The sequence below is a fragment of the Lichenostomus cassidix genome, chromosome 24 (genome assembly GCF_008360975.1).
Source record: "Lichenostomus cassidix isolate B80296 chromosome 24, HeHo_3.0, whole genome shotgun sequence".
NCBI lineage: Eukaryota > Metazoa > Chordata > Aves > Passeriformes > Meliphagidae > Lichenostomus > Lichenostomus cassidix.
In genome coordinates this window covers 1508688-1532218 of record NC_139504.1, presented here as the reverse complement: position 1 = coordinate 1532218, position 23531 = coordinate 1508688, and the positions used below count along the sequence as shown (strand labels likewise).

The 23531-nt window shown below is 53.3% G+C and overlaps 3 protein-coding genes across 4 annotated transcripts; all 3 read right to left on the bottom strand.

Annotated features, from left to right (window-relative positions):
* Window positions 1–981: 981 nt before the first annotated feature.
* Window positions 982–6870, bottom strand: CHEK1 (checkpoint kinase 1). The gene is made up of 12 exons (XM_085081774.1): window positions 6718–6870; window positions 5945–6168; window positions 5776–5840; window positions 5581–5650; window positions 4884–5072; window positions 4043–4147; window positions 3823–3918; window positions 3643–3751; window positions 3266–3443; window positions 1595–1726; window positions 1408–1509; window positions 982–1244 (listed from the first exon to the last, which is right to left on the bottom strand). Exons 1-12 carry the CDS (start codon window positions 6780–6782, stop codon window positions 1149–1151), a joined length of 1431 nt encoding a protein of 476 aa, XP_084937900.1. The 5' UTR covers window positions 6783–6870; the 3' UTR covers window positions 982–1148.
* A 175-nt stretch (window positions 6871–7045) lies between these two features.
* On the bottom strand, window positions 7046–15457 carry STT3A (STT3 oligosaccharyltransferase complex catalytic subunit A). Of its 2 annotated transcripts, XM_085081666.1 has the most exons (19): window positions 15383–15457; window positions 14215–14307; window positions 13946–14071; window positions 13788–13848; window positions 13179–13300; window positions 12855–13000; window positions 12537–12627; window positions 11795–11901; window positions 11260–11424; window positions 10551–10731; window positions 9921–10076; window positions 9704–9795; window positions 8942–9097; window positions 8648–8836; window positions 8456–8572; window positions 8267–8369; window positions 7700–7888; window positions 7471–7586; window positions 7046–7386 (listed from the first exon to the last, which is right to left on the bottom strand). In XM_085081666.1, the coding sequence occupies exons 3-19, from the start codon at window positions 14031–14033 to the stop codon at window positions 7348–7350; spliced, it is 2118 nt and encodes a 705-aa protein (XP_084937792.1). In that variant the 5' UTR covers window positions 14034–14071; window positions 14215–14307; window positions 15383–15457; the 3' UTR covers window positions 7046–7347. The 2 variants fall into 2 exon arrangements, with proteins under 2 accessions (XP_084937792.1, XP_084937793.1); XM_085081667.1 differs by lacking the exon at window positions 14215–14307 and having other exon boundaries at window positions 15383–15401.
* A 359-nt stretch (window positions 15458–15816) lies between these two features.
* On the bottom strand, window positions 15817–23515 carry EI24 (EI24 autophagy associated transmembrane protein). The gene is made up of 11 exons (XM_085081613.1): window positions 23419–23515; window positions 22369–22516; window positions 20785–20930; window positions 19499–19559; window positions 18809–18875; window positions 18275–18399; window positions 17935–18054; window positions 17743–17854; window positions 16848–16959; window positions 16681–16755; window positions 15817–16556 (listed from the first exon to the last, which is right to left on the bottom strand). Exons 2-11 carry the CDS (start codon window positions 22408–22410, stop codon window positions 16385–16387), a joined length of 1032 nt encoding a protein of 343 aa, XP_084937739.1. The 5' UTR covers window positions 22411–22516; window positions 23419–23515; the 3' UTR covers window positions 15817–16384.
* Between the last annotated feature and the right edge of the window lie 16 nt (window positions 23516–23531).

The window sequence follows — 23531 nt, the reverse complement described above, 5'->3', positions numbered from 1 at the left end:
AATGGAGCCTGGCTAATGGGCAAAACCACGGCGGAGGATGAGCAGTGTCCAACATCCCCCAAAGCATCCTGGGGAAGAGGGGACGTGCCCGTGACCCCCCAAAATATCCCATTTACAGCAGGTAACAGGTGAACAATTAATTTGACAGCGAGACCCACTCATGCAACAAGTTGTGTCCAGCCTCATGCCCCTCCACAACCCTCCATTCCCGAAACATTCCCAAAGATTTTCTTTTTCATGCCCTTAGAAATATAAATTCCTGGGGGGAATGAACCAGAAAACCCTGTATTCAGCCTAATTATCCCCCCTGGCCGCAATCTGTGATCTCTGGGACAATTAAAAGCGCTTAATCCCGGCTGAAAAGCAAACAAGGTCGGAGCGCGGCGTCTTCCTGCTTTCCCCTCGCCCGCTGCTGGGGTCTCGCTCCCCAGCTGCAATATAAATATGCAATTAAAAAATCGCCGCTAATTGCTTCGCCCAAGGGGGGTTCCCACCAGGGAAACAAAAAAGCCGGGGAAAGGGATATTTTAAAAAAAAAAAGGAAAAAAAAGGGGTAAACAAGTAAAAAGTGCATTTTTTTAGCCCAATAATTAAACACTAATGCACCTTTAGGGAGAAATTGTGGCGGTATCTCAGGGTTTGCACCCCGGGGTGGGTTTTTTGGGGAGATGCTCTTTTTTTGGGGGGATGGGGTTAATCCCTGGCTCTCCTCTCTCGCTCCAGCGCTAACAACCCCTGGCAGCCCTCGGGCTCGTTAGTCCTTTCGAAAAGCAATTAGAGAGGCTGGAAAATGAGGGCAGCCACTGCCCTGAGACAGGGCAGGAATGGGGAGCGGGGGGGTCAGATCCTAAACCTTGGGGCTGCTTTAGGGCTGCACTGCTCGGCAGAGATCCCACAGTGGGATTTACCGCGGCTGAGCAAAGCTGCGCCATCGGCATGTTTCAGAGTGAACAACCCCTTGCAGCAGCCAGCCAGCCTTGCTTTGTGTCCCCCAGGGCTTTATTGAACCTTCAAAACCTAAAACAGGTGGCTGGGCACCTTCACAGTGGTCGGGTGCTGCTGCTGTCAGAGCCCAGCCAGGAGGAAGGAGAGGAGAAGGAAGAGGAGGTGGAGGAAGAAAAGGAAGAGGCAGAGGAGGGGTGCAGGGCTCAGGTGCCAGGCAGCCACACTTTCTGGGTGCTGACGATGTCGCTGAGCTTGGCCTTGATCTTCAGGAAATGTCTTTTGAACTCCAGGCCATCACCCTGCATGGGGAGAGACCAGGGGTTACATTCCCTGCACCCCTCCAGCCCCTGGCACCCATCTCCCACCATCACCCCACCCTGCACTCCTGCACCCACCTGACATGGTCCTTCCCCACCTTGTACCCCCCTGAGCCCCAACCACCCACCCCAGCCCCCTGCACACCTTGGACAGGCGAAAATCCACCAGAATCTTGCTCTCCATCTCCACCAGGTTCACCTTAAAGATGAGTTTGTTGTTCCTCCTGTCCGTGGTTGAGATGGTGACCTGCAAAGGATGGGGGTGCCCCGAATTATTCACCCATGCGACAGCCCAGGGGGTCCCACCCCTGATTTTAGCCCCCAATCCCCACCTGGTTGGTGCAGCTCATCTTCCAGCCGTATCCCATCTTCTCACACACCTCCTTCAGCGCGCGGTACGAGCCGTCGGCGTCCAGCTTGGTGAAGAACCGCGTCATCCGCTTCACCAGCCGCTGCCACGGGCTCTGCCGCCCCAAAAAACAGTCCCAAAGGTTACCAGCCCCGCCAAAGAGGTCATAAATCCCACCGAGTTCCAGCCCCAGCTCGGCAGAGTCCCGGGTTCTGGGGAGGAAATGTTGTAAAGCTGCACCCCCTGATGGCACAAGCCAACAAATGCATCTCAGACAGCAGAAATGCTGCACAGCCGCATCCCAAACAGTGCTCTGGTATTGTAAATATGGCAAAAATGCTCCTTAATGACACATATATGATGTGAAGTTGCACCCCAATAGTACAAATCGTGCAACGATAGACCCAAGTATTGTAAATTGGATGCAAAGTTGCCTCCCAAATGCTGCAGAGATGTACCCTGGAATTGGAAAGCTGCATTTTATTACTCAAAATGCTGCAAAAGAGCACCCCAAATACCACAAGGCTGCACCTTGAGATGGCAAACCTTACCCAGCTGCACCCCAATACTGCCGAGCTGTTCCCTGATATTGTAAATTTGCAAATTGATGCAAAAAGATGCAAATTTGCTCCCCAAACACCACAGAGCAGCCCCCAACCACTGCAACCTGATGCCATAAATGATGCACATTTGCACCCCAAATCTTGGGAGGTGGCACCCCGAGATGATAAAAGTCTCAGCTGCATTGTCAATTTGCTCCCTGATATTCCATATACAGCAAAGTTGCTCTTTAATGTATCATTTATGATGCAAAGTTGCACCCCAATATTTTACACAGTGCAATGCTTCACCTCAACACTGTAAATCGGATGTGAAGCTGTCCCTCAAGTCCCTAGCAAAGTGGTAACTGGATACTAAAAGTACTGCAAATTTGCACCCCAAATCCTGCACCTTGCACCCTGTATTCAACAGCCACAGCCCAAACATTGCCAAGTTGCTCCCTAATATTATAAGCATGACAAAAGCTACTTCTTAATCTTATATATCTAAGACAAAGTTTCACCTCATAAGTATAAAAGGTGCAACACTGGATCCTGATGTAAACTGGATGAGAAGCTCCTCCCCAAATGCTGCAGAGCTGCACACCAGCCAACACCCCAAACATTGCCCAGTTGCTCCCTGATGTTATAAATATGGCAAAGTTGATCCTCATTGTCATGTATATGATGCAAAGTTGCACCCCAGTTTATAAAATGCAACGCTGGACCCCAGTGTTGTAAATTGGATGTGAAGCTGCTCCCCAAACACCTCAAAGCCCTGGCAAAGTGTCATGCTGATCCTAAAAACACTGAAAATCTGTGCCCCAAATCCTGCAAACTCGCATCTGAGGTGATAAATAACACAAAGTCACACCTCCAAGATTGCCAAGCTGCTCCCTGATCCTCCCCATGGGGCAAAGCTGCACCCCAAACACCCCAGAGCAGCCCCCAACCATTGCAAGGTGCACCCTGACCCCATGGACGATGCTCAGCTGCGCCCCAAACACTGCGAGGTGGAATCCCAAGAGGATAAACCTCGCCCAGCCGCATCCCAAACACCGCGAGGCAGCATCCCGACATTCCAAGCGGTGCCAGGTGCCCCCGCAGCCCCTGACCTGGGAGGAGCCTGGGGTGCCCAGGAGTTGGCTGTTGACCAGCATGTGCTCGGGGCAGGCGGGCTGCGAGAAGCTGAAGCCCTGCACCAGCTGGTCGATGCTTCCCGCACTGCTTTCCCACGGCATCCCGCCCGTGCCGGGCTCCGGCTGCGACGTGGAATAGCTTGCCTTGTCCTCACTGCAAGGCAAGGGGGGACACGAGGGTTAGGAGTGCTGGAGAGAGCACAGTGCGGGAATTGCGCAGGGTTTTGCAGGATTTGGGATAATCACAGGGGTTGTGCGGGGTTGTCACCCAGCCACCTCCTGGAGAAAATGCCGGGCAAGCCCTGAGGTGTGCAAGGAATTGCAAAGCCGTGTGCAGGGAAGCAGAGGCTCACCCCAGTGCTCCCTTCACCGGTGAGAAGTCTGTATCGGATCGGATGTGCTTGGAGAGGCCTCCAGGGGAGTCGGTGACCCCCCCTGAGGAGAGCCGAGCCCGCTTGGCATCTGCAAAGGGACAGGACACGCAATAACCCCCAAATCCGGGGTGAAGAGCGCGTTCCCCCACAGCCCCTTACCCTTTTTGAGGGGTCTGCTGTACCACCGGTCCTTCTGGATGTCGGGAATGGTGATCCTCGCTGTCGGGCTCTCCGTGAGGATCTTGTGCAGCAGCGCTGGGGGAGACGAGGGGGTGGAATACAATATGGTGTGTGTGCATATGTGTATATATATGTGTGTGTATATTTGTGTATATATATATGTATATATTTAGGGAGCTGCTGGGTGCTGGGTGCTTACCCAAGGGAGCCGAATCAATCTTCTTCCAAGGTGGGAGGTAGGTTTTCTTCTCCTTCCAGTCGCTGTATTCCTGGCAGCTGTCGCTGGGCTGGTCCCAGGGCAGCTCTGCCGGGAGATGTCACTGCTGTCACCCCAGGGTGCCATGAGCCCTGAGCACACATGGCACTGCGGGGACTTGGTGTGCCAGTGACCCTGCCCTGCCACAGATCCCATGTGCTCCCTGTGCATCCCATACCTCCCTGTGCATCCCATATTTTCTCACATGTATTCTATACCTCTCTACGCATCCCAAACGTCCCCTGTGTATCCCATACCTCTCCTGTGCACCTCATACATCCCCTTACACACCGCATACATTCCCCTTCTGCAGCCCTCAATGTCTTCTGTACATCCCTATAGATATTCCAAACATTTCCCTCCATGCATTTCACATCTCCCTTACGGATCCAATGCCTTCCATCTCTGTGCTTCAAACATCCCTCCCATCTCATATGTGCTCCTTCCCCATCCCATACATCCCTCAGTGCACTCCACGCACTTCCCCTCATGCATTTCATCCGTGCACCCCTTCTGCATTTCCTGTGTACACCCCTCTTCATTCCATATACTTCCCCTTTGCATTCCATATACTTCCCCTCTGCATTCCATACCTATACCCTCTGCATTCCATACGTACACCCCTATACATTCCATAAGCACTGCCCCATCTCCTTTGCACCCCTCCTGCATCTCCCCTGCACCCCTAAAGCACGTCACAAACGTTCCCAGAGGCATTCCCGCATTCCCACCCTGCTGGCTGTATGTCACCCCCTGTGAACTCCACACATCCCGGCATTCCCACCTCCGGCCAGCATGGCTGTCAGCACCACGCCGCACGCCCAGACATCGACAGGCTCGGCGCGGAATTCTGGGCGGCGCAGCAGCTCTGGGGCCACGTAGGGCAGAGTGCCACACATCTTGTTCAGCAGCCTCTCCCGCCCGTTGTGCCGGAACACCGTGGCCAGGCCAAAATCCGAGATCTTCAGGTTGTCTGAAAGCAAAAAGCCAACTTAAAAACTTGTATTGGAAGCTGGAATTACCTCACCCCCGACTAAACTAATTTAAAACGCAAATCTAAATAGAAATTAAAAGTTAAAATATTAATTGTAAATTGCAATTTAAAATTTCTGATTCAAAATTTGAATTGAGAACAAATTTGAAATAAAAATTCAAGTTCCGATTTTAAAGCTCTAGGTTTACAAGTCGAAGGCAAAATTTGAATTAAAATACAAATAAAATTGAAAGAAAAAACTCAAATTCAAATGCAAATTCAAATTCAAACAAAAGCTTAAATTAAGAAGCGAAGCTAAAATATTTTAAAACTTTAAATTAAAAATGCATGGTAAAATTTAAATACATAATAAAATTAAACCCCTAGATTAAAAACTCAAATGCAAAATGTAAGCATTCAAATTAAAACTTAAATTAAACAGTAAAAAAAAAAAACAACTAAAAAATGAGAACTAAATGGGCATTGGAGATGGACATGCCCACTCCACCTCGCTCATCCAGCAGCAGGTTCTCTGGCTTCAGGTCGCGGTGGGTGATGCCGATGCTGTGCAGATACACCTGCGGATGAGGGGAAAGGTCAGTAGGTCAGTGCTGTGTGGGAATCATGGAAGGGTCAGCACCATGCAGGGATCACCACTGGCACAGCAGCATCACCACCTCCAGGGATCCCAGTGATCACTCACCACGCCAGCAATCAGCTGCTGGAAGAACCGCTGTGCCTCCGGCTCTGGCATCCCAACATCCGGCTCTGCATGTGACGAAGAAGAAGGGGAAGAGCAATCCTGAGCCGTGTGGGGATGACAATTTACGATGCCCTATTGCCCCAAATCCCCAGGTACCCCCGTGCCGCACCGATGCGGTCGAAGAGCTCTCCGCCGCGGCAGTACTCCAGGAACAGGTACTGCGTGGCTCCCTCCCGCCGGTGTCCGTAGAACCGGACGACGTTCTCGTGGCTCAGCATCTTGTTGATGCAGATTTCCTTCTTGATGTTCTCCGGGCACTCGGCCGCGCGCTTCATGTCCACGATTTTCACGGCCACAGCCTCCTCAGTGCGGCGATTCACGGCCAACTGCACCCTGCCAAGGGCACGGGTCAGCGGGGGCACGGAACAGGCAGGGAATGGGCAGGGAATGGTTCCCCCATAGACAGGCAATGGGCAGGGAACGGGCAGGGAATGGTTCCCCCAGAGACAGGCAGTGAGCAGGGAACAGGCAGCAGGAAGGGAATATGGTAACTGGAGGCAGGGAACGGGCAGGGAACAGGCAGGGAATGCAGGCACAGGCAGGTGCAGGATGGGCACATAGGGGGTGCGCAAGGGGATGCTGTGGGCAATCAGAGGGCGTATAAGGGCAAGCGATGGCCGTGCATCAGGGGCACATACGGGGCATGTGATGGGCAAGCAGTGCGTATTGGGCAAGCTGTGAGCACACACATGGCATGTGATGGCCAGGAAGCAAGCAAACAGTGGGCACGCAGTGGCCACGCAGCGAGAAGCAGCGGGTGCGCAAGCGGTCACGGGGGTCAGCGGCCGCGCAAGGGGCAGGGCAGGGCAGGGGCGTGCAAGGGGCGGACCCGGCCGGCAGCAACCCCGCCCGACCCGCCCCCCTCGGGCCCGCCGCACTCACTCCCCGTAGGCGCCTTCGCCCAGCGTCTGCACCAGGTCCCAGTCCTCCACGAAGGGCACCGCCATGGCCGGTCCCGGACCCGCTGCGGCCCGCGATGCTGTCCCGGCCCAGCCCGGCCACGCCGCCCTTTCCCGCCACAGCCGCGAGCCCCGCCCCGCTCTGCGCGCGCACGTCTCAGGCCCCGCCCCCGAGCAGTTGACCACGCCCACCCACCGCTCAGGCCACGCCCTCACCTGGAATCTCGCGCCTCTGCCCAGGCCACGCCCCCTCCCCGCCTCCATCTCTATTCAAATCGATTCAAAGCAGCCAAACGGCCCCAACGCTCCTCTGAGAGAATTCGGGGAAAAACCCACCAAATTTATTTTTATTCATTTGTATTCTTCACAATTCCTGGTCAATCAGCCCCGGTGAGAGCCGCAATTCCTGATTTGGCGACGGCTCCGTGTGTATATAAAAATCACTCCCGGCAGGATGGGGCGGGCAGGGTCCTCCCACCGCTGCCTGCGCTTACAAACGGTATAAAACAAACCCGAAACGGCCCCCCTCGAAACCCCACCAAACCCCCAAATCACTTCTGCACAGGCCAAGGCTGGGTCAGTGCGGTGTCTGGCGCTGCTGGCGCCGGCTCCTCTACGTCCTTGACAACCCGCGGTTGTCCAAATCTTTCACCTGGACAGTAAAAAACACTTTGTTAGGTAGAATTCCGTGTTTTTTTCTCAAACTGGGGTGTCTGGGCTCGTTGTGGTGCCGTACCTTGTATATTCGGACCAGCCAGTGCTCTGTGGTGTACGCCTCCTCCAGCACATCCAGCTCAAAGTCCTTGTTGCCAATTTCAGCATTCCTCACCCGGTCGTAGCCTGGTGGTCGCTCTAGAAGAGGACAAAGGACAGGCAGTGCTGCTGCATCATGCCCCAGAGATGTCAGGGCACAGGGGAGCCCCCCAAAAGCATGGTCAAGCCCTGGAGGTGACTCAGGAACTCACTGGCCTCGGTATAGACCTGGCCGAAGCGGTAGTAGCACATCTTGTACATGAGGCAGTTGAGCAGCACCGGGGAGCCCTCACGGTCCACTCGGAACTCCCCGGTGGGGGTGTAGTAGTCGTGCTCCTTGATGTGGCGCCCCGTGTCCGTGCTGCCCCCGATCCGCACCATCCACAGGAACTTGTTGATGTCTGCAAGGCACGGGGTTGGGGGGCAAAGAATGAGGGCTTGAGTTGATTTGGGGAGCAAAGAATGAGGGCTTGAGTTGATTTGGGGAGCCAAGAGCAAGAGGTTGAATTGAGATGAAAGAACAAGAAGCTGAGATGAGGCAAAATAATGGAGTCAAGTTGAGCTGGGGGGCCAGGAGGGAAAGCTGAGAGGCCAGGAGGGAAAGCTGAGGTGATGTGAGGGGCCAAAAGCAGGGTTGAGTTGAGGAGAGCTACAAAGGCACATGCAGCTCCCAAGAGGAGCATTCCGGCACTTCTTTCACTCCACAGCCCCAGCTGGAGGTGGGACTCTGCCACCTTCACCCCTGGGTGGGTCTGACCTGGCTCACAGCACGATCTTACCGTCAGATGAGTACCCGGTGAGGCCGCCAAAGATGACCAGCACATAACTGACGTCCAGCTCCCTCATGATCTCATAGGCTTTCTCCTCCGTCGATGCCATGGCCTGGGACAGATGTAGTGTTAACCATGTGGTGGCTGACATGGTACCCAGAAAGGCTGGCCAAGGCAGCAGGGAAGGGAAGGACCCACCTGGCCAACGCGGGAGATGTGTGTGTTGTTCCAGGTGTTGTTGTCCACCAGGATGGTCCGGTTGGCCATGGCAGTTATCTGGTACCCGTAGTCCCACCAGGACATCACTTTGGCATCCTACACTCAAAAACCAGCTGTGCATCAGTGCCTCAGTGGCAGTGCCAGGTGCCCAACGCCCCAAACCCCCTGTACCTCTGGTGTGTTGTGCCGCAGCCAGTAATAAGCTTCTCGGAAGTCATCAAAGATGATCCTGCTGCCATCCCCACCGCGGGCAGAGAGGACGATGGAGGGGGAGGAATAGGCCTCGCTGGTCACCCAGGTGGAGTGGAAGGTGTAGGTGATCAGGAAGAATGCCATGACCAGGATCATGCCGCTGGCAACCTACAGGAACAACCCAGGGTCTCAGCACCGGAGGGATGGGGCCGTCAGCCTCCTGCACTCAGCCCCCCAGGACCAGGCATCCTCCTGAGCCTCCTCGGTGCTCACCTCATTCTTGATGGGATAGGTGGAATCTTGCTGCTTTTTGCTCTTCTTGTCTGGCCGGCTGATATCCAGGTTCTTCATGTAGGTGGACAACACCTGAGAGACCCCAATGCCGGACAGGATGCACATCACCGGAGCCAGCACCAGCATGAGACGCACCTATGGCAACAGCAGAACTGTCAGAGAAGGAATCCAGGAGAAATCCAACAGAAGGTATTGGATGCCATTCCTAATCCAGCACCACAAATTCAGGGGATACATCAGCCTGATTTTTTTAGTGGGGAGCTGCTACCAGCTCAGACACCCTTGACAGAAATTCCCTGAAGAGCTCAAAATTGGCCCATGTGGGCAACTGAGGTCACTTCAGCAGTCTTAGGTGGAGGCAAGGATTAGTAGCCGCCTCCACACCAGAACTCAACCACATTTGGTGTTCAGGGTGCCACAGGAAGAGTGGAAATGGGCTCATCAGCAGCTGTTTGTCACCAGACCCTGCTTGAAAACCCAGAGAATTTGTCTGGGATTGCACTGGGAGCTCAGCTCTGGGAGACCATCATCTGGGAACAGTGACCAGATGGCGCTGGCCACAGGGACACGAACAACACCCAACCTAGTGAGTTTTGCAACTTCACCTTCCCTCACCGCAGAGAGGGGTGAAAAAGCCACATTTACAGAAGGGAGAAAAGCCCTCAGGGTGACAGAACCATCACTAAGTTCAGAAAAACAAATTAAAATGTTACGAGCACTCAGTGGCAGTGCAGCCCTCACCATGACAGCCGAGAAGTACATGCTGGTCACACCGTACATGATGATGAAGATACGGGCATCTGAGAGGTTGCTAAAGCAGTAGTAGAGACCAACTGCCAGGGGAGAGAGAAAGGGGTTAGGTTCAGCTCAGAGATGAAATAAAACCAGACACAGAGGGACACAGTGCTCCCCAGCAGGCTTGGAAAACCTGCCACTAACTCAGGGTCTGGCAACTCACCTGGGAACATGAAAACAAGGAGCTGCAGGTCAAAGTAGTAGGAGGACCAAGTGGTGGGCTGGTGCTCGGAGACAGAGGCAATGATGGGGATGTTGTTCTTGGCGTAGGAAGGGTCCAGCAGGGAATAGAAACGCCCCGTCCATGGGGAGATTTTCCCTAGAAAAGTGGAGAAAACAAATCCTCTTTGGAGCCAGCAGAGTAATGGGCAATGTTGACACGCACTCTCCCAGGGAAGCACGTGTGAGGCTGAATGAGCAATCCCAGATCTGGTTTAGAATCTCTATTACTCAAACCTGCCATTTTAGAAAGGAAATACAATGCAATTTCACCCTAAAAATCTTCTCCCCACCCAACCTCTATTTTTAGCATCTCTTTGCTACTAAAGAGCAACAATCAGTATCTGCAGCACCAGCTCAGTGTCCTCAGAGTCTCTGCCCCTACTATCTTACAGCTGCTGCTTAAATATTCCTTGCTAATGCAAAAATCTGGGCAGGAACCAACCTCCCCCTTCAAGGGGGCTCACAGGCACTGACACCACAGTAACACAGAGTTAGGATGGACAAATTCCATGCCTTTGGAAGCAAGGAAAGAGGGTGAAACACCCTTGTCATGGCTACAGCCTCGGGCTACCTGTGAGCATCAGCACGGCTCCAACGCTGAGGAGGACGAAGCCGACCAGGGAAATGACACTTCTGAAGAGGATTTCAAACTGCTGTGGGTTCAGCTTGCTCCGGAGGTAGTCCACAAAGGCGTGGATCTGGCACAAGCCGAAGACTCCAAGGGCAGCCATGTGCTCCGAGGAGAGGACAGGCTGGGAACAGGCAGAGCATGGTCAGATATGGAGCCAAGCAAGAGCTGTTATCAGCTTTCTACACAAATCACTTCCCAGCACAATCACTGCCAGGAAAATGTTCAAATGTTCCCTCCCTGTGATTGGCACAGCTGGCACGAGTCCTTTTCCTACATCTGCTTTGATTCTGATAAGAATCCATGTGGAAAATTAACTGGATTCTCTTGAAAAACATGAGCCAGGCAGGCCTGTTTCCTGCCATACCAAGACACACATGGTATGAGCGTTTCCTTCACCAAAACCAAAGATATTTTTATGAAAGACAACTGGTGCCAGGAAGGTTATTAGGAGCTTTGAAAGCCATCCAGCACCTCCAAAGGCTCATTTTGCCAAAGGTGGCAAGGAATCAGCATAATTCCTGGAGCTGGAATGAGAAGTCAGCACCCACTCACAACCTCAGCAATGAAGGCAAGAAAGAAAACCAGGTGCCAGCGTGCTGCTGTTCAGTTACAACCCATCCCTGAGTCTGCAAATGCTCCTGGTGCCCACCTGGAAGCCAACAAAGGAGATCTGCATGGAGAGGATGGTTCCCAAGCAGTAGACTGTGCAATAGGCTACGTAGATCCTGTGGGAGAAGCGCCCGGTGAGCATCAGCACGAGGACGTGCAAGGGGATGAGGTTGATCAGGAAGACGTAGCCACCCCACGAGGAGACCTGCAGGACACAAACCAGACACACATCCACAACTTCAGGACTGAACAGCTGCAGAGCTGAGGTGAAACATGGGAGGTTTGGTTTTCCTAGGATCACAGGCAGGATTTTCACCCAGCAGCAATGCCAGGTGGGATCTGCTCTATCTTAAGGCATCCTCAACATTCCAGCTGCCAGAAACACAGATTTTTTGACACTTTAAGAAAACCTCACCCCAAATGCACTAGTTCTGGGAATTAAGAGCCCATTCCATTCCCACCTCTACAGAGGCTCTAGCTCCCTGGACACAGGAACAGCATGCCATGGATTCCTGGCATACCCAGAGGGATGTCAGAGTCGGGTTTGCCTCAGAGCTGGGAGAAGGGACACTCACCATGTAGAAATAGGCGAGGGCACACATGGCTGCCCAATAGATGGAGCCAGTTTTGACAGCCTTGATCCACATGTAGTAGGTCAGGAGCATGCAGAATATGGCGATACCTGCGGAAGGACCCAGAGCCATTAATATCATCCCTAGGGCATGGCAGAGCACTCAAGCCATTAAAAACAGGTTTGTAAATGCTTTTGCTGCTCCATCACACAAAGAGCCAGGCCTGGGAAAAGCATTTGATATCTGGTTTCTAGACTGAAATGCTGCAGTTTGTGTCTCACTGTAGGTAATAGCTCTCGTGGCTTCTTCCAGCCACACCAGCTGGAAGAACTCCTACACAGCCCAACAGCCCAGCTACAGGAAAGGAACCTGGATCCTCCTTTGCCCCAGGCACTGACAGCGAGATTCCTGCCTTTGCCAGTCCCAGCGTCACTGCTGGAACAGGGATAAAAGCATGGCAAAACCACACAGTAGCTCCAGTTCCAGGTGGAGTTTGGGGAGGTGACAAAATCCTTTTTGATTGGCAAGCAAGGATAATGGAGTAAACTTGCTGCCAGAGCTGGGAAACACTCCCTCTTCTCCATGGCATGGCCAAGAACCACCTCTAAACTCCGATCAGTCAGGTTTGATCCACAGCAGGGATCACTGGGAAAGGACAGGGCCTCTGCCGTGCCCTGCAGCATCTTTATCACATTTTCCAGCAGCTAACAGTCCTTAAAGGTTTCCCTGAGGGCCACAAACTCACCTTCATTGTCATAGGAGCCAGCGACAGATCGAGAGATGTATCCAGGCACAACTGCGATCATGGCAGCAGCAAGAAGTCCTGCCCCTGCATCCTGGGAAAAACAGATGGGGGAAAAACATTGGGATTCAGGGATTTTTTTTCTCAAAGGAATAAAAACTGAATGCAGAAACAAAGTTTTCAAACAGATCTCCCACTTCCCAGAAGGCTGGGGTTGTGAGGAGTGTGGCAGTCACCTCCAAACCTGTGACCCAGCAGCTCTCCCAAACTCTCCTCTGGAAAGCCAAAGCCTGTGGGGCACACCCCGATGCCCTTCCGTACCTTGAGCTCTTTGGTGAGGTGGTAAGTCACGATGGTGGTGAAGGAGGAGAAGAGGGGAGCCAGGAACACGCAGACGTTACGGATGTCGATGGTGATGTGGAAGAAGTGCAGCACATGGTAAATCGCTGCTGATGTGATCATCAGGCCTGGGGATGGAAATGACACCATTACCAGGGTGCTCCAAAGACTTGCCAGGAAGGAGCTGCTGCCCAAGATTCATCCCCAAGCTCCCCTCTGTTCCTGCTGTAACTCATGAATGCACCCCCTACCCCTCTCCCAGTTTTCCCTTGCAGCAGGTGCATTTCAGCTTGACAAAAGCTTTACCTGGGTAAATGGTTCCCCCGATGATCCTGCCCAGGGGGTACCATGCTCGGTCATCAAACCAGTTGTGGAATTTGTAGAACCCTTCCTCGGCCAGGAAGCGAGTGGTGCGGTAGTTGAAATACCTGTAGGGGTGACAAGGTGTGACAGCACTGTGAGGGTTGATCCACTGTGTTCAACAAACTGGCCCAGTTTCCCTCAACTGCCCCAAACCTCAGCTGCAAAGGTTAAACCCTCCTTCCAGTGGGTTTAACAGTGTATTTACAAAGGTGACAGTCTCCCTTGGGACTGATTTAATCAGCAACAAGCCTGGGGCATGGACACAAATTATGCCAGGAGCTCTCCCTCCTGCTGTGCCCAGGCCAGGAATAACCACCTCCCAGCAGAAAAGCAATGGCAGGTTCTAGGCTGGATCTAGGTTGCAGGAAGAGCCCTGGGTATCACGTGAATTTGGGTGCAGAAGAGGAAAACCAAGCTGTACTGAAACATGTCCTCCAAATCCCACATCCATGGCAGGGATTAACTTCATCCCAGCACAATCCCCTGAATTCCATGTGCTCCAGAAGAGGAAAAGCCCATTGGGTCCCCAGGAAATGAGAAGACAACACTTACGGGTCAAATTCATGGATGACACTTTCAAATCTTAAGACGGAAAAAAGTCTTGTGGAGAAAGCTGCAAGGACAGAGAAGGGGCAGAGTGAACACACAGAGCTCACAAGTTACCCTCAGTTCTCCTGCACCAGGAGCCATCCCTGAGGACACAGACTTACACAGGACAGCTGCCATCGACAGGATGAGGAGCTTGAGCAGCGTGTCCTGCTTCTCATAGGAGAGGCGGAGAAACCCCAACTTGGTCATTTTCACATCAAATGCAGGGCCTGAGGATTCTTGAACACCTGGACACAATCAGGAAGGTATCACAGAGCAACTCAGACCACAATGTCTGTAAAGGCTTCATGAGCCTTTAGACTTTAAATCCCCTCATCTGGCCCACGCTTCACCCCTGCTAGGTGGTTGTGCCCTTCCCCAAACCCCTCACCTCCTGTCCTGAGCTGTCACCCCAAATCCTGGCTGGTTTTCCTTCCTTTACAGAGCTCAGAACTTCTCCGGGGCAGAGGACGTGCCTGTTTCTCTGTGCACAGAACAAAACCCGAGTGTAAACTTGAGTGAAACCTCTGCTTTCCCCCTGGCTGCTCTCTGGAGTTTAATCATCACCTGCAAGCAATGCACAAAAAATATAATCCATGGAGAATGCACGCAACGGGTGCATTTTCTTACACGAAGGAGGCTTGAACAGCTGCTGGTTACTCTCCCTTTGAATTACTCGTGCCAAATATATACATCCCAGTAGTTTGTTAATGAAGACCAGGACAGTAAATCAGTTCTGCTCACACCAGACAACGTGGCTGTTTAATTCAATCTCCCTGAGGGGGAGAAAAAGCCACAAAAATACTGGAGTTGCACACCAAGGAAGTGAAACTGTTACTGGAGAATCACAGCTTTAACATCTTTCTACCTTGAAAACGCTCAGATTTCTTCAAATCGTTCCTTGCCCAATCAATCAGGAAATCCCCTCCCACCGCTCAATCCCAGCACGGCTGAGTAAATGTGCAGTTCACATATCAGAGCCACAGTACCAGGCAGGACTCACTGGGACAGGCTGAGATTTAAACCCAAACAAAATGGGCCTGGAAAAGCCTTCCTGTCCCCAAAGTGATTCCGACTGGCTCACACTGGGCACTGCGCGATACAGGCATACGGCGTGGTGGTTATTTCCTGGATGCCCTGCGATAATGGGGCACAGTTCAGATGTCTCCGGGCACGAGTGGCTGTGCCCTGGGGTGCCCGGGGCCCCGATGTCCTCAGGGGGATCAGTCACGCCCCAGGAGCTCCCAGTGACACAGAGCACTCCCGACCCCCCGTGCTGCCCCCGGCCTCCTGGGCATCCCCCGGGCTCCAGCCCCTGCCAAGCCCCAGGGTCTCAGCCCACACGCCCGGGGACCCCTCAATCCCCCGGGCTCGCTCTCCCCACACGCCGGGGCTCCTCCAAGGCCCGGGCAGTCCATGACCCCTCAGCTCCCTCACTCCGCACACCCCGCCTCCCACATACCCGGGCACCCCTAGCCCGGCACCCCGCCACCCCCAGCCCCGAGGACGCCCAGCTCCCTCAGCCCCGCTCGGCTCCCGCTCCCGGTCCCGTCCCTCACCGCGGCCCCGCCGCCCCGTCCATCCGCCCCGCGCAGCCGCCCTGCCGCCGCCGCCGCCAGCCCGCGCCCCGCCCCTGCCCGCTTCCCATTGGCTCTCGCCCACGCCACTCCAGGTGCTGCCGCGCTGATTGGCCGAAGCGCCGAACACTCAGCAGAGTGCGGGGCGGAGTGTGCGGCGCACGGCGCCTTCCCATTGGCGGAGCGGGAGGCGGGCGGAGCCGGCGAGGAACGAGCCGTGACGTGTCCGTCCGGGTTCGCGGCGCCCAGGGGGCGGGGCGGGGCCGCGCGGGTCACGTGGGCGGAGGCGGAAGCGGGCCGGCCTGGCCACGTGGGCGGCGGAACAACCCGCCCGGGAGCCCCAAGGGATCCCACCCCGGGAGCCCCCCAAACGGATCTCACCCCGCCCACATTAACGACAGCGGCAGGCGCAGAACGGCTGAGAATCGTGGTTTCTCCGTTTAATGTTTCAGTGTGAAAATACTAGAGAAAAGTTGATAAACCGGCCCAAAATATCCAAAGGGTTTTGAACGTCACCGGTTCCTTCCCCGACCCGACAGAAACGGTACATGCACGGGGAGGGGGACACTGTGCTCGACGGCAGCAGGAACTCCCAGAAATACCCGCCCCCCTCCCACGACCTGAGTTAGGGTAGATGGAGGGAGCGGGAAGGGGGACGAGGGGCAGCGGGGAGGGGGACACAGGGGAGACACGGGAGGGACACAACGGCAAAACGGGGTGAGGGGGTTCCGACCCACTGGCCCGAGGCAGGGAGATGGCACGGGAAAGGCGTACAAAAGAGTCCACTATAAAACAAGCGCAGGGCACATCCCGGCTCCTGGAAACTCACAAAGGTGTTAAAAACCCAGATTTTCCCCCAAAAATTTCCAGGGGGAGACGCAGAACTGACAGTGACACCTCGTCAGGCTGGATCCTGCCCGTCCCTGGGGATCGGGGGCGCAGAGAAGCCCGTGGGTGTCCCCCCTCCCCGGGGCCTGGGGCCGCTCAGTGCCCCGGAGCAGCTGCGTGTTTGGCAGGAGAGGGCGAAGAGGAGGAGGAGGAGGAGGAGGACGGGGAGGAGGAAGCACCGCTCAGGGCGGACTGAAGGTAAACGGTCTTGTGAAAGAGTCTGTTGCTGAGGAAAACCACCAAGGAGAAGAGACGGAGCTGGAAGTGGCTGAAAGGGAAGAGAGTCCATCAGCTCGTGATGCCAGGAACACCCCCGGCAGGGTTTTGGGGAGTGGTGGGGGAGCCTGGGGGTGTTGGACAAGGATCAGTGGGTGAGAAGGAAGGAGACTCACTAGGTTTTGCCGGGGGTCCTGGCTTCGTTGGCGCTGATGATGAAGAGAGGGAAAAGGATGGAAAAGAGGCAACCGCTGCAAGGGAAAAATACAATAAAATAAAATAAGGGGCACTCAGTGGGTCTGGTGGGTGTCAGGAGGAGGGGGGGTCAGAGTGGCTTTCCCACCTGATGATGTAGGAGGACTGCATGGCTGTGAGAAATGCCAGTGGCAAGCCAAAGCCAAAGTAGTAGGGCCAGTTCCTCTCGATGTTGGACAACCGTTGGTGCATCTCGATTCCTGCCATGAGGAAAATCCCATGGAAATGAACCCACAGGGAGGAGACACCCTCACTACAAAATCACAGAATCATTTAGGCTGGAAAGGACCTCCAATCACCTCCTTTGACCAATCCCCACACAGTTACTAGACTAGAGCACTGAGTGCCACATCCCTTGAACAACTCCAGGGATGGTGACTCCACCATTCCCTGGGCAGCCCTTTCCAATGCCTGACCACCCTTTCAGTATAGAAATTCCTCCTGATGTCCAACCTGAACCTCCCCTGAGGGCAGCTTGAGGCCATGTCCTCTGATCCTGTAACTTTTTACATGGGAGCAGAGCCTGACCTGCCCCAGCTGCTCCTTCCTGTCAGGGAGTTGTGCAGAGCCAGAAGGTCCTCCCTGAGCCTCCTTTTCTCCAGGCTGAGCCTCTCCAGCTTCCTCAGCTGCTCCTGGTGCTTCAGACCCTTCCCCAGCTCTGTGGCTATCTCTGGACACGCTCCAGCCCCTCAATGTCCTTGTCCTGAGGGGCCTAGAACTGGACACAGCACCTGAGGCCTCACCAGTGCCCAGCACAGGGGGCCAGGTACTGCCCTGGAGCTGTGGCCACACTGCAGCTGGTACAGACCAGGCACCACTGGCCTTCTTACCACCTGAGCACACTGCTGGCTCACATTTACCCTTCATTTCATATAAAAACTGATGGAAAATCAGCCTCTGACACTCCAGCTGGATGCTCCTAGAGTGGAGAACCCCTCAATCCAGGTAAATTCCCCCTTTCCATGCAGGCAGCCCTCCTTCACCTTTGTTAAACCAGCGGTACTCAAAGCAGTAGAGCGAGTAGAGCAGCGACATGTGGAGGAGGCTGATCAGCTGCCCAATGAGGTCGATGGGGAACAGGCTCACAATCATTCCCTGGGATAGAAAAGGAGTGGATTGAGTGAGGGATGCTCAGGATTTGGGGGAGAGCACCACCCGGGAGCCACTCGTCTCACCTGGATGAGGAAAAGCGCCTGCAACAGGAGGTTGAACAACATGTCAGCGATGATTTTGCTGACGCTGGGGAAGGGGTGAGGCTTCCTGCCTGACACTTCAAATGCCAGATCTGCAATGTCCTGCCAACAGAGACAGGGGCTTGAGACAAATGGAACTCCAGAGGAATGGGGGCTTCAGGGAAATTAAACCCAGGACGATGCTCCTGAGCTGCTTTTGCCCACCAGGAATACACCCAGAATCTGTTTTGGGATGGGATTTCATCTCGTGCCCCCACACCACCTGATCAAGCCCCACCCAGTGAGGAAACTCCCCTGTTTGCTCAAGGTTCCTGTCACCTACCTGAAACCAGATGGCATTGACCACCTTACTGAGCACAAAGAGGGGCAGGACCCAGAGAGCGCTGAAAATGGAGGTGAGGATGAACTCCAGCCAGGACCAGACATCACCATGTAAGGAAGGGTCACCTTTGGAAGAGAGACAGAGACACACACATGAGGAACTGGTGTAGGAACCTCTAAATGCTTCCTGGCACAGCCATCAGGGAATTTCTCCTGACTGTAATGCTCTAAATGTCTTTAAAAGCTTATTTCCATCCACTTGATTTTTATTTAATTGCAAAAACACACAGACAAATGTGTTTGCAGTGGCAAAACCCCTGGGCTGGATCACTGACAGGCACAGGCTGTCAGCAGGGTGGATCCACCCCTGGTTTTCTGCTGGACAATTAATGATGGGATTGGCTGGTACTGGGAGGAAGAAGAAAACAACACAAGGAGACAGAGGTGTGAAGAACAACTCAATGGGACAGAGACTCCAAACTCATCCCATGGACTGCTCAGCACCCTGGAATATCCGAAGGGGAAAGGCACCCACCGATGATCTGCGCCGTGACCGACTGAAGGACGGGGATGAACACTCGGTAGAACAAGAAGAGACTAAGCTGCAGGGAAAAACAAACAAGGTTCTCAGTGAGGCACTGCACAGTCATTTTGTGCTCCTGTGGCTACAGATCCAAAGGCACATGTGTCTCTCCTCCCCCAGTGATCCATAAATACAGAAGAGCAATGATCTCTGTTTAAATAGAGCCACAATCTACAGCTGAACAATTTAACATTTCCATGCCAATCCCTCATAGTCTGCACCAGTGTAATGAGAAAATGAAGCCATTTATTTGGTTGGCTCCATTAAGGATCAGCCTCGTGAACCAGGCATAGGAAGTCAGAGCTGAGGAAATGTCTTTAAAACATCAATATCCAACTGGTAAAGCAGTATCCCAGGCTGCAGCAAAGCAGGAATTGAATATTCAGGTGGAGAGCAGTCTCAAAGACAGGGAAAAGCAGCTTGGAGTTCATGTGTGAATCTCTTGAGCGAGTCTGTGGTCCTGTACACCATAGTGAATCCCTTAAAATACAGCTTTGGGATGGGAATGTGGAGGCTCCCAGCAATTTCTGCCACCATGCTGATGGCTCACCACTCACAGCTCATAAGGGCTGGAGCAGGACATGGGTTTTCACAGGGGTTTTAAAATTAAAACCATAACAAATAAGAAAAATCTGCACATACCCAGAAGACACCTCCATTCCAGGCACAACACTGAAATATCCGGCTCACTATCCGGGGTTCACTGCAGGAGAGAGATGTGTTAATGTCCAGCACCTGGACAAATGTCTCCTTATGAGTGCCAACTGCTTCTGCCCACATGTTGCACAGCTTGGAAAAGTCACCAAGAACCAGCTCAACACCAGTGCTGCACCTGATTTCATCCAAACACAGAAATCCTGCAAGGAATCCCTGCACAGATTCACACCACGTCTCAGCCAGTGCAGTCTCTACAAGACTTACATCAGAGAGACTCTTTCAACCTTTATTAATTCCCAAAATCTGCACTGAAACAGAAGAAAAGCAAAGCTCTCTTCCAGATTTTTAAGCATGTATTGCAGATCTTGGGCTTTGTTCTCCCCAAACTCTTGCCACAATAAAATTAGGAAGTTTCAGGCATTTTTTGGTCTCGGAAGAGGCTGTTTCAGCTTGGGGTGGTTTTGGTGACTCCACTTGGGACATGCAAGAGCAGCTCTGTGGGACCCTGCAGCACTTTCCCAGTCAGCTCTTCACACCAGAATGATTTTGCTATAAAGAAAACCAGCAAAATTCTGCTGTTTATTTATATAAACAAAATAATAAAGTTGTGTTTTTCCTCAGAGGCAGCCCAGATGTGGAGCTGTAAGAACTCCTGGGGAGGATTAGGAACACAAGAGACTTTTCTTTCACTTTTCAGCCAGCCTCCCACGCAGCCAGCCTCTATAATCGGTAAATGTGTCTCACAACGTGCATTACTGCCCAAAATCACTGCCTGAGGTGCCAGCCCAGTGCCATCAGAGCAGCAGAGACATCCTGCCATGGTCTGGGATTCAGACATGGGAACAGATGCTGTTTGCTCCCACGTGGGGATAATTCTGGCATTTCCAGAACCACTGAGGTTCTGCAGCTCCAGACAACGCAAAACACAGCAGGGCTGAGGAGAAGAGACACTCGATCTGCCCTGATGTGGACATTGGATCCAAGCTGCTGTTCTTCCCTGATACCATGATTACCAGCAACAACAATGGATCTGAGATAGCACAAGGATTCAGGAGGAAATGAAACCCATAAATCCATGTTCTTTCAGTGGTAATTCAAACTAATTATCAAACAACATAAAAGGTCTGACTTCTTATCTCATGGTGGCAGGTCCAGCCTCATTACGCAGTGGAAATAGGGCGTTTCATGCCACGTGTTTCCCATTTATTGGCTCTGACTACCAGAGGAAAAGGTAATCACCCCATTTCTGACTGGCCAAGCCCTGTACTCACTTCTCTTGCTTCTTCTCTTCCATGTGAAACCTCCGCTGGGCGAGCGCGCTGTTGGCTCTCCTCCGCCTCTGCTCTTCCCTTTTCTGCTGGATCCGGGCATCCAGCTTGGAGATGGTGCAGATGCCCCAGATGGAGTCCTTAATTCCCTGTGGACATGAGGAGAGAGGAGCAATGGGATGTGGCTGACCCAGGCCATCCAAACCCTCCTGGTTCCATGGCTGGCCTTGCTCCCTGGCTGCTTGGGCTCAGCTGCAGCCAAGGCCTGGAGCAGCAACACCACCTCTCTTCCATGGTCCGGTGACCTAAATCACTGCACATTCCAACATTTCCAGGAGCAGCAGTAATTTTTTTCTGTAAAGGTGTGATTTCTCTTCCAATCTGCACTATTTATAACCCTGGCAAAAATCAGAGTCGGATCTCTCCCAGCCCTGTCTGGCAGGAAGCTCCTCATCCCCTGCCAGCTCTTTGAGGTCAATAAAATGGAACTACACCAATATTTGGGATGTGCAAAGTCTCACCGTATGTTGTGAGTTTGATGCTTATTCCTTCACAAATAAAAGCATCTGTCCTCATCCCAAAATCTTCCTCCCACCAGGCACATCCATGCAAACCTGTTAATAGGAGAGTGCCCAGTTTTCCCCTACTCCAAGTTTGGAGATGGTGCTGCCTCCTAGGACTTGGCTAGTGCAGACAGGCTGTGGCTGTCCTATCCCTGGAAGTGCCCAAGGCCAGGCTGGATGGGGCTTAGAACAACCTGGGATACTGGAAAGTGTCCCTACCCATGGCAGGGGGCAGAAAGAGAAAAATTTAAAGGTCCTTTCCAACCCAAACCATTCTGGGATCCTATTAGAGTATTTCCAGCTCCAGATGATCCATCGTCATCACAATTTCCCCTTAAAATAAAGATCATAAGGATGAGCCAGGACAGTGTCACAACCCCAGAGGCAGTTTGGTACATGGAGTTCTTGACCCAACAGGATAAATTCCAATGCCAAATTCATGTCTGAAACAGCAGAGCTGGGCCCTGATCCAGGCAGCTCTTCCAACTGATGGTGTGGTAGCAGTGGAAATGACACAACTCCTGCTCTTAGGTCGTGGCCACAGGGCTTTGATCAGACCTTTGTTTGCTTTCCAAAACAAGTTATTTCTGAGCATGAGCTATTGCTCAGTGCCACAGCATGAGTGGCTTTTAGCCTGTATTTAGGCCTGGATGATGGAAGACAGGGTGGGAGCAGTGAGGTCATACAGACCTTATTGCTGGGACAGAGCTGCCGTGGTCACAGACATTCATTTATTATTGTTGTTATGATTAAGTTATACCTAATATCATATATTTTGTGTGTTGTTATATATTGTTATTTTATAATTAATTTATTATTTCTATTGTTGAGATTTTTTCATTAATTTGTGCTCAAAGGAAATCTGTCAGAGATTCAGTAGCAAACATCAAGGTCTTTGCAATAGACACACCACACAACATTGCTGAAATACACTTGGAGACTCTTCCTTTAACTTCCCTGATGCCGTGGGAAGAAGGGTACTCCCAAAGGGAACAGGACCAGCCCCCAGGACCCAGATCCTCACCCTGACGAGGTCATGAAGGAAGATTCTCACGCTGTCAGCCATCTCGACTCCAGCATCACCTCTGCTTCCCAAACTATCAACTACAGGGAGAGGGGGAGAGCCGGACCCAAGCCTCTCTCATCCTGGAGAGATGGGAAACGGATGGAGCCTGTGGAGAGAGAGCACACAGGGCCATGGCAGAACTGGTAGCATCGGGGAATTACAAGTTCAGTCACAGCCCGGTGATTTCCAACAGGATTCCCGACCCTCACTGGCTTCCCACTGGGCACAACCATGCTGCAACAGGCCAGGGAATGGACCCATCCTGTTCATGTCACAGTGTTAACCAACTCGGGGTTAGAGGAACTGCTCTTGTAAAGCACCAGAGAAATAAAACCAGCGTCTGAATCAAGGAAAAACATAGACCACCAGCTAATAAAAGCCGTGCTTTCCCACCAGGATTCAAACCTCTCATTCCTCCCAGGCAGAGCTCCCAGCAGCTCTGGAGCAGACTGGAGTCACAAACCCCCGCATGACTCCAGTCACATACTACTAAAAATCGTTTTCAAAAGGGGTTTGTTTGGGTTATTCCGAGTAAAAGCCTGCCGGGATCTGAGCTGCGGAATCAGAACTGGCCTCCAGATTTATTACCGGGTTAATCACAGGCAGCTTCATCGTAAAACTCGGAGTCATGGGATATCCTGAAGGGTGAGGCACCCGCAGGAATCGCCCACTGCTCAGGGGCAGACCTGGGCTCTGCACTCCCTCACAGCTACGGGGTGACCCTCAAGCACACGGGGAGGGGCAGAACCCCCTCGCGGCTGCCGGGGGTCCGTGTGACCCCCATAACTCGGGGGGAGCCCGTACTTTACCTCAGGGCTGTTCCCACAGTCTCCCCGTACAGTGTGTTGGAGGGCAGACGCTTCCCAAATTCCCTCAGGGCCGCCCCCGCCGTGCCCATGATCCCCTCGGGTTTGTTTCCCCACGGCCGCCCCGAGGCGCGCGGTTCCCGGGGTGCCCCCGATCGCCTCCCCGAGCGCCGCCCCGTCCCCGCGGTCCCCCCGCACTCACCGGGGCCGGGCCGGGGCGCACGGCGGGACGGGCCCGGCTCACACGGCCCGGCCGCGCCCACCGCGCATGCGCCGCGCGCACACGCACTGCCGCGGCCCCGCCCATCGCACAGG